Here is a 15091-nt window from a genome sequence, read left to right as displayed (position 1 = left end):
TTAAATTTTCGAATATTATTGTAAACTGAATGTTTTCATTATATTTATGAAAATTGAGATTCCCGAATAAAAAAAAGTTCTCTTCTACCAAACACTCCCTGACTACATTTACATGCGTGATATATTTTAAATTTTTACTGTTTCTGTAACATTTTGAAATTTATTTTAAAAAATATGACATTTAAATCACTATTCCGAATATTGGTATTCGATAATATATTAGAAATTTTGTCAACCCAAAAAAATAAAAATAAAAAATAATTTATCCTGGAAAGCAACTGGTGCACAGGGTCGACATCTCACATCAGTATCGCCGTCGTTATTCGACGATGTCGTTTTCAATACCTAATTAGAGAGAGAAGGTAGGGCAAAGCTCTGATGTGCCACCGCCTCATGTTCATAGGCGGGTCCCGCACAAGGCTTTCGTGGAAGCGGGACCCAACCAACAACTGCGCCTGGATCTCAAACGAATGCCCAAACTTCGTTCTATAATCAATTTCATGTCCGCCACGTCACCCTAGCGTGCCGACTATTTATTGAAAACTGGCTTTTTCCTGCGCTCTATTTGGTGCATAGCGACCACCTGTTCGAGATATTATCTCTCTCTCTAAAACTCGTTCACAATCTCTCTCTCTCTCTCTAAAACCGTTCACAATCTCTCTCTCTCTCTGTTCAGTTATCAACATCTTCAAATCTTTAGAATCTGGGCTGCGTGATATCTCTATTGGCATTCGAGGCATTTGATTCCGATCTTGCAACGGAAGCTAGGGTTTTGAACTTCTCTGATTTTCTTCGGATTTGATTTGCCGATAATAATTTTGTTATGGCTTATCGTAGAGGACGAGATTTGTTTAACGGCGACGGGATCGATCCAGTGGATCCATTGAACGGTGAGGATTTTGATGATTCTTCGTCTGTGGACAGTGCCTCTTCATGCGGAGGAGGTCGATCCAGCGCGAGTTCTACTTTTCCGGGAGAGTACGGCGGTTCGAGGCGTGAGGTTGGGCTGACGGAACGGTTGACTGATATTCTTGTTGACGAAGGCGACGGAGATCTGTTGATTCAGCAGACCAATCGGGAAGACCGGCTGTTGCAGTGGTTGCAGGCTCTTGATATGCAAGTTATGGGGGCATGTCGCGCAGACGAGCGTCTGAAACCCTTGCTGAAGATGAACACTGCCTGTGGCGTCACCGAAGATCCCCTCCTGACTCAATTAACTCAGGTGAGCTCCTTCATTAACACCGTGTGAAGTAGCCTTTGCTGTTATCGTGATAACTATCTTTATGTTCCGTCTTCTAATAACTTTATTGCCGCTTTCTCTTGTGATTTGCTGAAGCGCCTATCTCTCTCTCTCTCCCCCCCTCTTTCTCTCTCTTTTTAATGTCTTTCGCTATACAGCATTTCGAACCGTCGGAGGTTGGTATGTTAGTCAGATGCTTCTGCGTGCCTCTTGTTTCGATCCGCGTTGGAAAGATCAACCAGGAAGGCACTCGCTTATGCCCTACTGCTATTAGGTAATGTTATTTTAAATCTTTGCGGAAGTCTACCTCTTGTTCCCCCCTCTTCCTAGATGGGGCGAATCTTTTTAACTCTTCTATTGTCATATTATGACCTTCGTTTACACCAGTTATTTATATTATGCATTCTATAGAATAGACTATATGTTTAACTGTTCAATCGTTCATTTAGCATCATGTAATATTAACGTTATTTCATTCCATTTTTATTTTTTTTTGTTATTGTCGCCATTTTAATTGGGTTCCGCGATCACCCACTCCGATCAAAACATGTCATTCTCTCGATGCGATTAATTCATGTCAGTAGAGATGGTCAAATTACTGAATGAATAACCATACGTTATTCTTACTGGCATGACTATCTACTGGGAATTCTTTTGTGTCTTCAATTATGCTTTGTTATCCCATGCAGGCTGCTGGTTTAAAATAATACGTGGTGTTAGTGAAGTTCTGATTTTTTCCCAGTATGTCACAGATATAAATATACGTGTAAGTTAGGGTCTATGTGCGTGAAATTGTGTAAGTTTGAATCATGATTTGGTTCCAGTTCTCCTCACGAGTTTCCTACACGTGTTTCTGCATTCCTTTTGGATCATTGAAGCATGGGATTTTTTTTTCCGTGGCACTTTTTATTTATTTATTTTTTCAAATTGAATGTGATCATGTCGGATCACTTTTACTCTGTTTCCACCTTATCTGTAATAAGGCTGCATGCTTCCTTCCATCATTTTTGACCTTCTATGTATTGTGACTAGGAGATTTGGTTGGTTCCAACTTCCTAGATAAACAACATTTTTGCGACCAACTATCTAATTTTGAATGATTGATTAACATACATAAATTTCGTTTTACCTGCTTCCACAGGTATGAAGAGTTAACTTTTTTTTTTTAATGAAAACTTGCTGTTTTTCTGTACACTTTGAAATGGGCCAACCCTGGTCTAATTCCTTTAGGACTTCCCAGCCCAGCCCTTGTGGGGGCTGTGTGGATGAGGCTCACCATCACTGCACTAATGCTCTAAGCTAAAGTGTAATTTGTGCGTAACGAAGAATAACTAGTCCACAGCCGCAGCTGCAAAGGTAATGAGGAATGTCTCTGCTACATCCACTCTGGGCAGGCCAATGGGCTAGGGGTTCAGTTCTGGAACTTCTGGTTCTGGAAGAAAAAAGTAGGTCAGAAATAGGTCTGTTTTTGTAGGGTCTGTAAATATATGGCCTGTACGTATTATCATTGGGGCCAAACAAGTTGGCTGACAAGAGTGGGCCTTATTGATAGGTTTAGTTTTTTGAAAACAGTTGCCTATTGAGTTCATTTATACCGCCTACCAGTGGTCCAGCAACCACTAAGATACTTGTGCAGCTCCATCTATAGTATATTTTGAATTTTTTTTTATTGATTCCTTTTAATTTGTAGAAGTTAAGGCTTAAGAATTTTGGTTTCCTTGTAGACTTGTTACTTGGCATTTAAATTTAATTTATATGTGCATGTATATATATGTACACGTATACTTTCATGTTATGTATAGTTCCATTTATAGCGGTTATATGACTTATTCATAATTGTGTAACTGATTTTCTACTTGGTATAGTCGATTACTCATGCATTTTGCTTTGCTACATTGTTATTCTTAAGGTTGAAATAGCATATACTTGTCTGCTATATGTGGACTAACATATATACTATTGTAATTTTGCTTCCCATTACTTCTGTTTAGCTGTCTGCAGCAATATGTGAAAATCCTTGTGGTTTTATACTGTTTATTTTTCTTGCCATACTTGTGATATAATCTTACTAAACTCTGTAGTTTGTTGAATATTAGGTAGTAATTAATGGAGTCTGTAGTTTAGTTTATTGATGGTAATATGTTCATTCTTCCAAGTAAAAATGTCTTTTGACTTGTAGGTAACTGGGCGTATTCTATTAAGATCTCTGAATTAAGAGGAAGTAAAGGTAGTTTCATTATCCTATATTATATATATTGTTGCTGTTCAGATTTTCAGATCTCTATAGGTTTGAAGCAGTTTATGTGGGGAAAAACAACACATTGACTAGGTTACGTACAATCAAGCAATATGGCATTTATTTGCATATCTGTATAATGTGCCTTGCTGTGTATTTGATACTGCATGTTATGTGCTTTTACAATGAGATGCCAAACATGTTTTCTTGACTCCCCTCCCAATTTCCCCCCCATCAATATGATTGCATATGCATAGAATGTCTTTTGCTAATTGTCTAAATTAGCGGATTTAATATGGATTTCATTATAATTGTATTCTATTTTTTATATGCTTGTTGTAAACTGAAATTGAAGCAAAATAAACAGGTAGAAAATGGTTAGGATTAATTTTTCTCTCTCAGGTAGATTATGAGGGCGAGCCTTGGAGTTGTAGTAAGTTTGTTCCTTGTGATAAGAAGATAATGGGTTGAGATTGGGAAACAGCTTCTTTGCAAAAATGCAATAGTAAGGCTGCGTAAAATTGACCCTCATTCCTACCCTCGCAAGTCGGGAGCCTTATGCACCGTGGTTTGCTTAAATAATAAAAATAAAAAATTAGGTAGATATCTGTATTTAAAATGGTGGAAAGGGTTCAACGTGTTGATTAGATCATTTAGACAAATTTTTTAATGTGGCTGTAATTCTGTCTCTTTAATGCGCCTTCTGTTCATCAATTATGATTTTGCAGTTGGAAGCCAATGTGGCTTTGTGCCCAGAACTGATCCGTGTTTAGTATTGTATTAGAAATAGTAATTAGAAGTACTTGTTCCCTGAAAGATACCAATATTTTTCAAGGTCTAGCAGGAATTTTATAGACACTTATTTTAGGTATGTATACTGGAGGGAAAATAATGTTGACATGAATAACTTTGATGAATTCATTTGTTGTATATTCCTGATTTAACCATAAAATACCAGGAAAGAGTCAGAATTATAAACTATGTTTCTAGTGATGAAAATATGGTCTGTTCTTGTGTTGTGGGGACTGATTTGTATATGTATTTTGTTATGACTAAAACCTAAATGGTTAATTGGAAGATGGCCTTTTTGTATTGTCGGGCTAAGATGTTGAACTTTGAACGTTCTGCATCACAGTTTCAGTGTGCAAATTTGATACATTGCTAGTCTTGTTTATTTCGTTACTTGTCTTCTTAATTATCCATTGATAATTTATCATCTCATCTTGACTTGTTCACAGGGGTAACTTGACACTTGTATTACTGCCAAGTTCTGATCTTCGTCTCTCACTCATTGGGGATGATGGTAAAACTGAGAGGTTATTCACCCTCACCAGCAAATCCCAGTGCTCTGCTGTTGTGGTTGATGAAATCCCATCCGATAGTTCTGGTCGTTCCTTCCTAGTAAGGACTCCAGATAGCAGAACTTTTTACTTCTGGTGCTCAGAAAAGTCTAAGCTTTTGGGAATTGAATTGCTTGCCAAGGTAATTTTGGCTATTTTTCTTGCTTGAACTCATGTACTTAATTTTTTTAGTATGGCTTGGTATTAGATATGAAGATCGTTCTGCATTCTTCCTAGTGTCTCCTTTATTTTGGTAGTGTCTTGAATATATTTTTTATGATCGATATATTTTATTTATCAAACTAATTTTCCAATAAATCAGATGAAGGATTTGCTCAGGAGGAAACCATCCATTGCTGAGTTGAGTGGTATTAGCAAGTCACGGCTTGACTGCTTTGCAACTCAACTTCGTGCTTTTCTTGTGGGATCAACTGGGGGCAGTAGTCATGATAATTCAGTTTGTGCTTCAGCATCTGCTAATTCCACGGCTTGCTGTACTTTTTCATTTGAAAATTCGCAATCTTCATCATCAAAATTTCCCCGTTCTCGACATATTGGAGGTCAGACAGCAAAGGGAGATACAACGCTTTTCCAGAGTATTCTTAGTCCAAGATCAAGTTCTTTTAAAGAGGTTCCCCCAAGAAACTTGTCTTCCCACAGGATTGCTGCGAGGGAGAAAATAAAGCGTCGTGGTGACAGTCATCAGCCAGCAGCAGACAGCTTGACAAATGATTCAACAAACTTCTTGGATTTATCTTTGAATTCTGATCATGACAAAGCTTCTGAAGTTACCAAAACCCTTGCCTTTTCTCCAAGTTTTCTGGGATCACTAGGAAAGCTTACTGTTCCATCAAGCCTTGGGCCAGGGAGGGAAGTCCCTCCCCTGGTGTCACCCCTTTTTTCTCCTTACTATTGTTGGTGTCCCCCTGGGATTTCTACTTATCCGTCCATTGCAGCACTTCCACAATCTCCTGGTTCAACTGTTGAATCACTTCATCTTCCCCCAGGCGCCTCTTTATTGCCAAATAGTCTTTCAGCTAGCCTGTTGGAACCAGTACAGTCCCTTAATCTTAGTACCTCAATGGACTTTCCTCCATTTCTGCCTGATCCATTGGTCAGAATGTCATTACCAACTTCTCAGCAGATTCCCACTTTCACACCATTAATGTGTGATCCAATTGTTCACGTCCCGGTGATAGATGTGTGCTCTTCAGGTCAGGGTTATTTTGTGACTGCTGGTCCTGCTATTTCAGCTAGCATTCCACCATTGCATCCAAAGCTTGTGAAGCCACTTATTTCTGATTCTGATGCTGTGGTGAAGGGTGCAAGAGAGACTCTAAGGTTGCTGATTAGTGGTTCAAGCCAGGGTAACCAACAGTTGATGATGGACACTTTGCCAGCAATTTTAACTAATCCGGATGAAAAAAACAACGTATTCGTTGCTGGCAGCCGTGGTCTTTATAGAGGAACCAGGGATATTAATGTTATTGCAAACAGCATTGCTGCCATGGGATTAGTATCACTTTCTGAGGTTCCCAAAGGAGAGAGTGATTTGGAGGTATGTACCAACTGCGAAATTTTGGAAGCAGTGAAGAAATCCAATGATTCAGTCTTGGATGATGACGGCGGGTCTTTGGATTTCGAGCAGTAGTAGTGACGGATGCAGTTATGTTTTACCTTTGTGGTGTATCTCTTTTGTCCAGAAAATGTAGATATGTTCTGCAGTAGTCCTTTTCAATGGTTTAGTACGAATTTTAATGGTTTAGTTCTTCTTCTTCCTTGATTGTTAATTGATTAGAAATTTAAAATTGTGAGTTAGGTTTTGGCCAGCAGGATACGCGTTTTCAGTGCATTTGTGTAGTGGTCTTCATGCGAAATGGGTATATGCAAAGTAATCAAAAATTCTGTCAATCAAATTGAACTGTATGTAAAATAATTGGTTATAAAATTAGTTCAAGAACTGAATTGGTTTTAAGTAGAGTCGAATTGTTTTTGAATCGAGCTTTATTGTTTTTACCAAATCGATCCGTTTTTGAATCGAATTGTTTTTTAACTGATATTTTGTTTTAGTTTCTAAAAAAATTCAGTTTAACGTGAAATTGGGATGGGGTTTTCCTTTATTATGGTTTTATATCGGGGAGGCTTTAAGCTATAGTGCTCGAGTGTTCCCACGAGATGGCTGGTGACATGTGGTGTAATATAGTGCAAGCTCAATTGAATTACGAACAACTACAGTTGTTTCTTGGATTTCATCCTTAATGTGGTTGTAAGTTTGGTTTTGATAAATGATCCGAGAGGAAGGGGAAAACTTAAGATGAGATAGTAAAATCACAGATAACATGGTTATATGATGTATGTTGAATAACTCTTAATAACTACTGAATATATTAATATAATAACTTCCGTTGCGAACCGTCATATTTGTTAGCTAATAGTAATTTGAAGAAAAGACAGCAAAATATGATATATTAGCTAAAACGAAACTAAAAATAATTCTTCAAATAAAAAGGAGTGTTAAAACTTTCAAATTACAATAAAAAAATTTGACAATAAAAATGACTGTTATAAAGACACTATATCATGTTAGAATAGCTCTTAGAATAGTTTTGTGTATATAATAAAATAGTCCTAACATATTGTGGTCTTAACCCATCAGATTTTTTTAGTCTCTTTTAAATAGATAATTTTTGTACATTCTAACACACAATTATCCAATATATAATTATTCTATTATTCAATCTCAAGTTGGTATCAAACCTATTTGTTCTGGGGATCTGCTTCTGCTAAAATCCTAAGCCCATTGCTTGGTTGTTCTCTTTTACTATGTCGTGCGTCCTTTCGACAAGTCTTCATCAGCTGTGTGTCCTTCCAGTAGATCCTTTACACCGTGCGTCTTTCTGGCTTGTTCTTCAATTGTCAGAACCACCGATTGCCACCAGAACCACATATCGTCACTGTTCGCAGCCACCGGAGAATTGTTCTGGCGTCGATTTCAACCGGAAAGCCTACGATCAGAGCCCTCTCTCTTCGGAGACCAAGGCTGTGGAAGACCTTTCACCAGAGGAGTCCCCATGCACCTTCACGCATGGGCACAACTCCTTTCATCAGCGCGTGTGCACTATTTCGATGTCATTTTCTGGTCATTTCGGGACAAAATAGCTCGATTTTTCCTCCTCTTTTCAAATTTGTGCTTGGTTCTTTGTGGGTCTCATTTTCGGCGCGTATTTCTTCTTCACTGGGTATCGTTTGCTTTGTTTGCGGCTTTCTATATTTTGTTTTTAATGGCAACAGTGTCCCCTGATCACTCAGAGGTTAACTCTCCTTCTCCTCCTGTCAAAACTTCCTTGGAAATCATCTATACTAACGTTAGGCCCATTACCTCTTCCGAACTGAAGGGTTCTGATAACTACAAGAATTGGGCCACCTCTGTTCATGTCTGGTTCTTTGGATAGGGGCATGTGCGTTATCTCACTGTTCCATCTACCGATATCCCTAAGGCTGAGTAATCTGATTGGCAAAAGATTGATAATCAATTTCTGAGTATTCTTTGACAGTGTCTTGATCCAATTATTTTGGATATTTTCTATTCTTTTCAGACATGCTATGAAGTTTGGGAGGAAACCAAACACATCTAAACTAATGATATCCAGCAGCTCTATTCTGTTCTGTCTCAACTCATGAATTTGCACAAATAGTCAGATATTCAAATGGAAACATATATTGGCAAAAGTCGATCTTTGATGCAGGTATACTTGGACATGTTGTCTTACCCTTCTGATGCTTCTTCATATCGAAAACATGTGTAACGTCTCTTTATGGTTACCACTCTTTTTGGTCTTTATGAGGAACATGATGTTGTACGTGACACTATCTTGACTAGAGGGGATCCTAGTCTATCACTGGCCAACCAACGCCTCTTGAATCTCAACAATAAATGCATTCCTGATTCAACTTTGGTTGTTGATTCCACTGCTCTTGTTTCCCGTACTGACACTTGCGGGAACAGTGGTCGCGGTCGTGGCTGGGGCCTGGGCAGATGTGGTCAGAGACCTCGTTGTAATTATTGTTAGCAACTTGGTCATTTTGAATATCATTGTTACTCGAAGTATCCTCATCTGAGAATATAGCTCAGTCAGACACTGCATCATTTGGTTCAGTTTCTCTCTCACCTGCGGACTATGCTGCACTCTAGACTCTTTTCAAGAAGGCTTCTCCACTGTCTCAGACCTCCGCTCCAGATATTGGTAATCCCATTGCTCGTGTTTCTCATTCTAAATCACTTGGCCTTTGGATATTTGACTCAGGAGCTACCGATAATCTCTGTGGTAATAAGGAACTCTTTACATCTCTTATTTATTCTGATAATCTTTACATCTCTTACTTATTCTGATAATTTTCATTCTTTTACCTTTGCTGATTCAACCATAGCCCTAGTTTGTGGGATTGGACAAGCTTGTCTAAGCTCTACCTTGATCTTGACATCTGTCTATTACATTCATGACATCCCAACTTAATTTCTATTAGTAAATTAGTCCACTCCCTCACTTGCACCATTACTTTCTCTAACCATTCTATTTCTGTGCAGAATTCGGATATGTGAAAGACGATTGGAGTGGGTCATGAGTCATAAGATCTTTACTATCTTGTTATGCCTCGTGCTTTAGTGCTCTCACAGAATCTCCACAATTTATCCATAATCACCTCGGTCATCCAAGTTGCATAATATGATCCTTTAGCCCTTACTGATTCACTGAACCGAAAAGAAAGAATTCTTTTCTCTTGTCAGATTTCCACTCGGATACATAATTACATGTGTTGTATTCCTTAGATAATTTGATATGCACTTAAATTAGTATATGACATATGTAAAAATGCTTTTCAAAAATTATGTATATTTAAATACAATTTATATATGCATATCAAATAGTTATTTAAGTGCTTATATTAAAAATGTACCTAAAAAAAAGTGCTTATAATAAATTGTAACTACTTAAAAACATTTCGTTAGTTAAAATAATTTTTTTTTACTGTGACCCGAAACCTTGAAGAACACTCGGGACACTTCAATAATTGATCATCTGGTACAAGTGCGCATCGAAAGCAAAGCGAAATAATGTAGTTTTTGTCATTTAACCTGAAAGACTAAACGCTTGGTCTGCGAGAATAAGAGGAGAGAGCCTTAACCGCCAAGGACTGTGACCATTTGTAACCTGTTAGATGTCAGATATGATAATGAGGTCAACTGGTCCAGGTTACAGAACAAAAAGGTAGGCAACCACCCACGTATGATGCTAATTGTGGATCCCAAATACGAACTATGTGCTTAGCTCCTGTCTTAATCGAAAAACACCATTTATGTTTGTGGCCAGCTGGACTGTCGGCCCAGCAAAAAGTTTTTTTACTTTTATTTTTCTTTATTTTTTTGCATCGCAGGCCGTTGCATTTTGATTTTTTTTTTTCGGTCTATGGCATTTAGATAATTTTTTTGTTAATAGTATGATATTTTAGTCATTGTCCCTACTAATTAAGCTGCAATGATTGGTTGAACACATCAGAGATAAATAATTTATTCATAATTAATGTAGAACGAAAGAAATTTATGGAGGTTTTCATTTGGTGTGACGTGAGCGTTGATGATAGTTGTCGAAAAATTGCCAAACTATTAATGCCAATAGGGGGCATGATATTCTAAACCGTCTGATAAAGTTCTAGTAGTATAAAAAAAAACAAAAAACGAATCATTATCATTTTTTTTCTTTGAAAATTAAGTTACTCTTCTAACAACTAATGGTTTTGCTTTTGGATTGTAAACATCTGAGTTTTGAATTTGATATCAAATCTGCTACCTATTATTATATCAAGATCTTCAGATGTATGTTCTTGAAAGTCAAGGAACTGCTTTTTCTTCTGTAATAAAATAGGTGACAAAATTTGACAACTTGGCTTTTAGACAGTAACAGATAGATTTTCCAACATTGTGTGTCGTAACATGGATTTTGTTAGCCCAACGAGGTCACTGGGGCCAGGCATGGGGTCATTGCGGCCCATGGTGGACACGGCAAGACATAGTCTATAGGGGTGTTCATCAACCGATCCAAACCGATTCAAACCGCGAAAACCGAACCGAAAAAACCGATAACCGAATAAACCGAAAACCGAAAAATTGGAAACCGAAAAAAAATCGCAAATTTTAATTGGATTGGATCGGTTTTCGGATGGGTTGATGAAAACCGATCCAATCCAAACCGATCCAATATATTAATTATCCTCTACCTACTTGTCCTTTTTTCAATCATAGCCCAAAAAATTCTAAACTCAAGACCCATTAACTCATCACCTAAACTCAAGAAAAAACTTAGTCACGTCTCATCAACTATAGTATTGTTTACTTATAGTTTTGTATTTCAAAAAAAATAAAATTACTAAGCCAATATATACAAAAGATATTATTTGCACAATAATCATGAAACTAATTTTAGGATATTCAAAAAACCGAAAACCGATCCAATCCAAACCGAAAAAAATTAGATTGGATCAGATCGGATTTGAAAAAAAATCTAAACCGAATGGATGATTAAATGATCAAACCGAAGGGATTGGATCGGATGAGTTTTGTTTCCAAAACCGATCCAATCCAGACCGCGAACACCCCTAATAGTCTATATATATATATATATATATATATATATATATATATATATATATATATATATATATATATATATATATAGAGGAATGATTTATTTATAATTTTTTTTTATAAAGTACATTATGTACTCCCGTAAATACATAGTATAACTTAGTATACTTCCGAAAGTACATAGTGTAATTTGTAAGAATTTGTAAACAAAAAATTTATAAATATAACCCTCCCCATATATTAATATTACTTATGTTCGGCACAAGAATCTTAATTTAACAATTAATATCGATCGGTTTTAAAATATTTATCTTTTTGATTGATTATATATACATATATTAAAAAAATAATTTTTCTACTTTAAAATATCCATGGTCTAATTTTTTTTATAATGATTAAAAGATTATTTGGTAGATTTAATTATAAAAAATACATAATAACATGTAACTAAACTATTTTTATTAAAATATTTAACCACTTCTAATATTATATTTTATTTTATTTAATAAAGATCTAAGAGCAGAGGTTAAGATTGTCAAAATTCAATAATGCTTTGAAAAAGGACAAACGAAATAAATCTGCCCTCATTTACTAAAATGACAAATATTTTTAATTGGAACAATTAAATTAAAGCAGATTTGAGAAAATATAATTATTCGACAAAAATCCTCAATACACAAAACATTACTATTTTATTAAAATTTCATTTCTTTTAGTGGAGATACTAAAAAATAAGGATAAAATAAAAAATAATGTCTCCTTAATTTTTTAAAGTAACAGATAAAATAAAATAAAAATCAATTTCTTAAAAAGACCGGTATTTTGAAATAGATGAAGTAATTTTGATGGAAAGCTGGTGTAAAAGTTATTTATTTATTTTCGCTTAATCATCCATACTAAATTATTAAAAAGTTTGACTACCGATTCTCATAACTATAAAAAAGATTATCTGATAACTTGACTTTTTAATGATCTGTGCTTACATCATGAAATGATAGTGTAAAAAACTCTAGACTAATAATACATCAAATTTCAACCCGTTCAAATAACACTTTTTTCTTTCTTTCCATTCGTTTTTGTAATTTCTTAATGTTGAGTTTCAGTCAACATTATATATATATATATATATATATATATATATATATATATATATATATATTCATGCTTGCTTCCCATGTAAATTTAAAAGACAAGATAAAGAAAATATTTGCTTTTATTTTAGTATGAAGTTATATATATTTTTTTGGTAAATAGTATGAAGTTATATTTAAATTGATGGAAAGAGATGAAAGGAGGAGAATAAAATGGAATAAAATTAATTGTTATTTTTTTAATTGTTTAAAAAAGAGTGGAATAAAATAGAACCTTATGAATATTATTCCATCTAATATATCTGTTTTCCCCCCTCTCCAATTAGGGTAAATATGAGATGTGTTACGAACTGGATTCATATCTCAATAACCTATTCAACAAAGGATTAAGATATATCCAAACAATATCCTAACTACCTAGAGATATCTAAGGCCCAAGCCATAGAGGTAAATATTATAAATAAAGGTTAAAGATATCAGTACATACTTTGAACTCATTTTTTATTGTTCCCAACGCTGTACACACACCTTCACATTTTGGCTATATACCTATTATCAGTGCGTAGTGATTGATATATTGACTTTGAGCCAATACGATATCTCTGTCATAAATACCTCTGAGCTCGTACCTATACGATATATACTCACGGTTTACCTAGACCAAAGAAGATGAAACCACTATAATGAAATTATAATTATTATCATTCCATCAACTTTCCAAATAATAAAATAAAAACTTTACTATATTTCAATTATAAAAGTTCTAGATAGATAATAATATAGCAAATATTTTATTCTATCGCATCTCTTTTTATTCAATTTAATTCATCGATCTTTAAATGTCTAAAGATAATTAACATAAGAGTATTAATAGAGAAACAGAATCATCGAAGAGCATCTACTTCTCTACTAGCAAAAACATGCAAGCAAATCTTTTGTTGTATTTTCATGTCTCCTTCTTTGTGTTTTTTAATTATAGTATATCGTATTATTGGTTTCTCAAATTTAAAATAATTGAAAGACCGGACCGTAAAAAGGACAGAATATTTAATTCTCAAAATTTTCATGCTAACTAGTTGCAACTATTTAAATAATTAATATTTGGACTTATGAATTATGATGACTAATCACACTATTAATTTAGCCCCTTGAGGATCTTACTGATAAACGGTTGGATTCTTTGGTGAACCCTTAGGAGCAACTCCAGCAAGTAAGCGATATATAATTAGAAACTTCAACACAATTGACGCAGCATAAGGAGAGAAAAAAAATGATATATAAGTTGCTTAGAAAGATGCCTCTCGGACAAGGAAATATATTTTTCAATTGATATATTGGAACTGAATAGGTAAGGGAGAAAATGAGTGTTTAATTTTTTCTAATACTATTTTTGAGATGATTTAAAATTTTAATCCTGAATTAGTTCCGAATTACGGATTAATTCATAGAAAACTTACGAAATTCCTAGAAGGATAATCTCCAAAAATAAAATAAAAATAAAAATAAAAATAAAAATATTCCGCATCGTTGGATTGTAAAATATTCCCCATTTAATTATGATAAAGTAAGATGAGTTATTGATGATATATTACTGAAAGTCAAATTTAGAAACGACAAGCTGAAATTATTGTTTGAATTCAGGGGGGGAAAATGGGCCTTCATTAGGTGCGGCGGGTAAGTTGCAATGTATTGCAAACCAGGGCAACGTGCTTCATATTTGGCCGTGAACGGCGTGATCTTAATTAGGGTTGAAGGAAACATTGCGTGCTTTTCAAATAATCATATCTTCTAGATGTTTGTTTGACGATAACCACTTTTTGGCGTGGGAAATGAGTTGAGTTGAGTATTGATTTCAAACAGATGTATACACAGTGACCGAGCCGGTCTACAACTTTAGCCAGAACCAAATTTTTTTTATATATTAAATTATCAAAATATTTATTGTGATCATATAAATTTATTAGGAAAATTTTTTAGAATTCTCTAACATATTAATCTAAATTTTTTACTAAATAATATCATATAATATTAAAAATTCAAATAAATTATTGTCAATAATTATATATCAAAGCAAATATATAAAAAAACACTAACATTTTCTGTAAGGATTTTAAATATAAGAATTGCACTTTTCTCCAACATCATAATATGTAATGAACCAAACATTGTACTAAGGATATGAAAACGCACAAATATAATAATTATATGTAAAATAACGTATAATAAATAATTTAAAATAAAATAAAAAAATTGCATACTTAAAATTCCTAAATTTGTGTGAACTGAAAGAGAAATAGACAAAAGAAAAGGGGGAAGGAAATATATTAGTGGGTTGAAATTCTTCAAGAAACGACATAAGGGTTTGGGGGAAAAACTCTCGCTGTTGAGTTTCTTTAAAAGAATTAATAATTAATTAATGAGTTTAATTTATGAAAATAATAACCGTTGATTGACGAAAATCAATGGTTAAGATATGATAATGATATTGGTACTAACATTATTTGGTAGTAACAATATCCTATCCCACGATATAATAGTAAAGAT

The 15091-nt window shown here is 34.6% G+C and overlaps 1 protein-coding gene across 1 annotated transcript; it reads left to right on the top strand.

Annotated features, from left to right (window-relative positions):
* Positions 1 to 580: 580 nt before the first annotated feature.
* Positions 581 to 6737, top strand: LOC133289552 (uncharacterized). The gene is made up of 4 exons (XM_061487519.1): positions 581 to 1222; positions 1399 to 1514; positions 4715 to 4958; positions 5139 to 6737. The coding sequence occupies exons 1-4, from the start codon at positions 824 to 826 to the stop codon at positions 6465 to 6467; spliced, it is 2088 nt and encodes a 695-aa protein (XP_061343503.1). The 5' UTR covers positions 581 to 823; the 3' UTR covers positions 6468 to 6737.
* Positions 6738 to 15091: the final 8354 nt, after the last annotated feature.

Source organism: Gastrolobium bilobum, unplaced genomic scaffold (genome assembly GCF_033153095.1).
Source record: "Gastrolobium bilobum isolate Gb01-03AN ecotype WA unplaced genomic scaffold, APGP_CSIRO_Gbil_v1 utg937, whole genome shotgun sequence".
Classification (NCBI taxonomy): domain Eukaryota; kingdom Viridiplantae; phylum Streptophyta; class Magnoliopsida; order Fabales; family Fabaceae; genus Gastrolobium; species Gastrolobium bilobum.
This window is presented reverse-complemented; position numbering and strand designations above follow the sequence as displayed.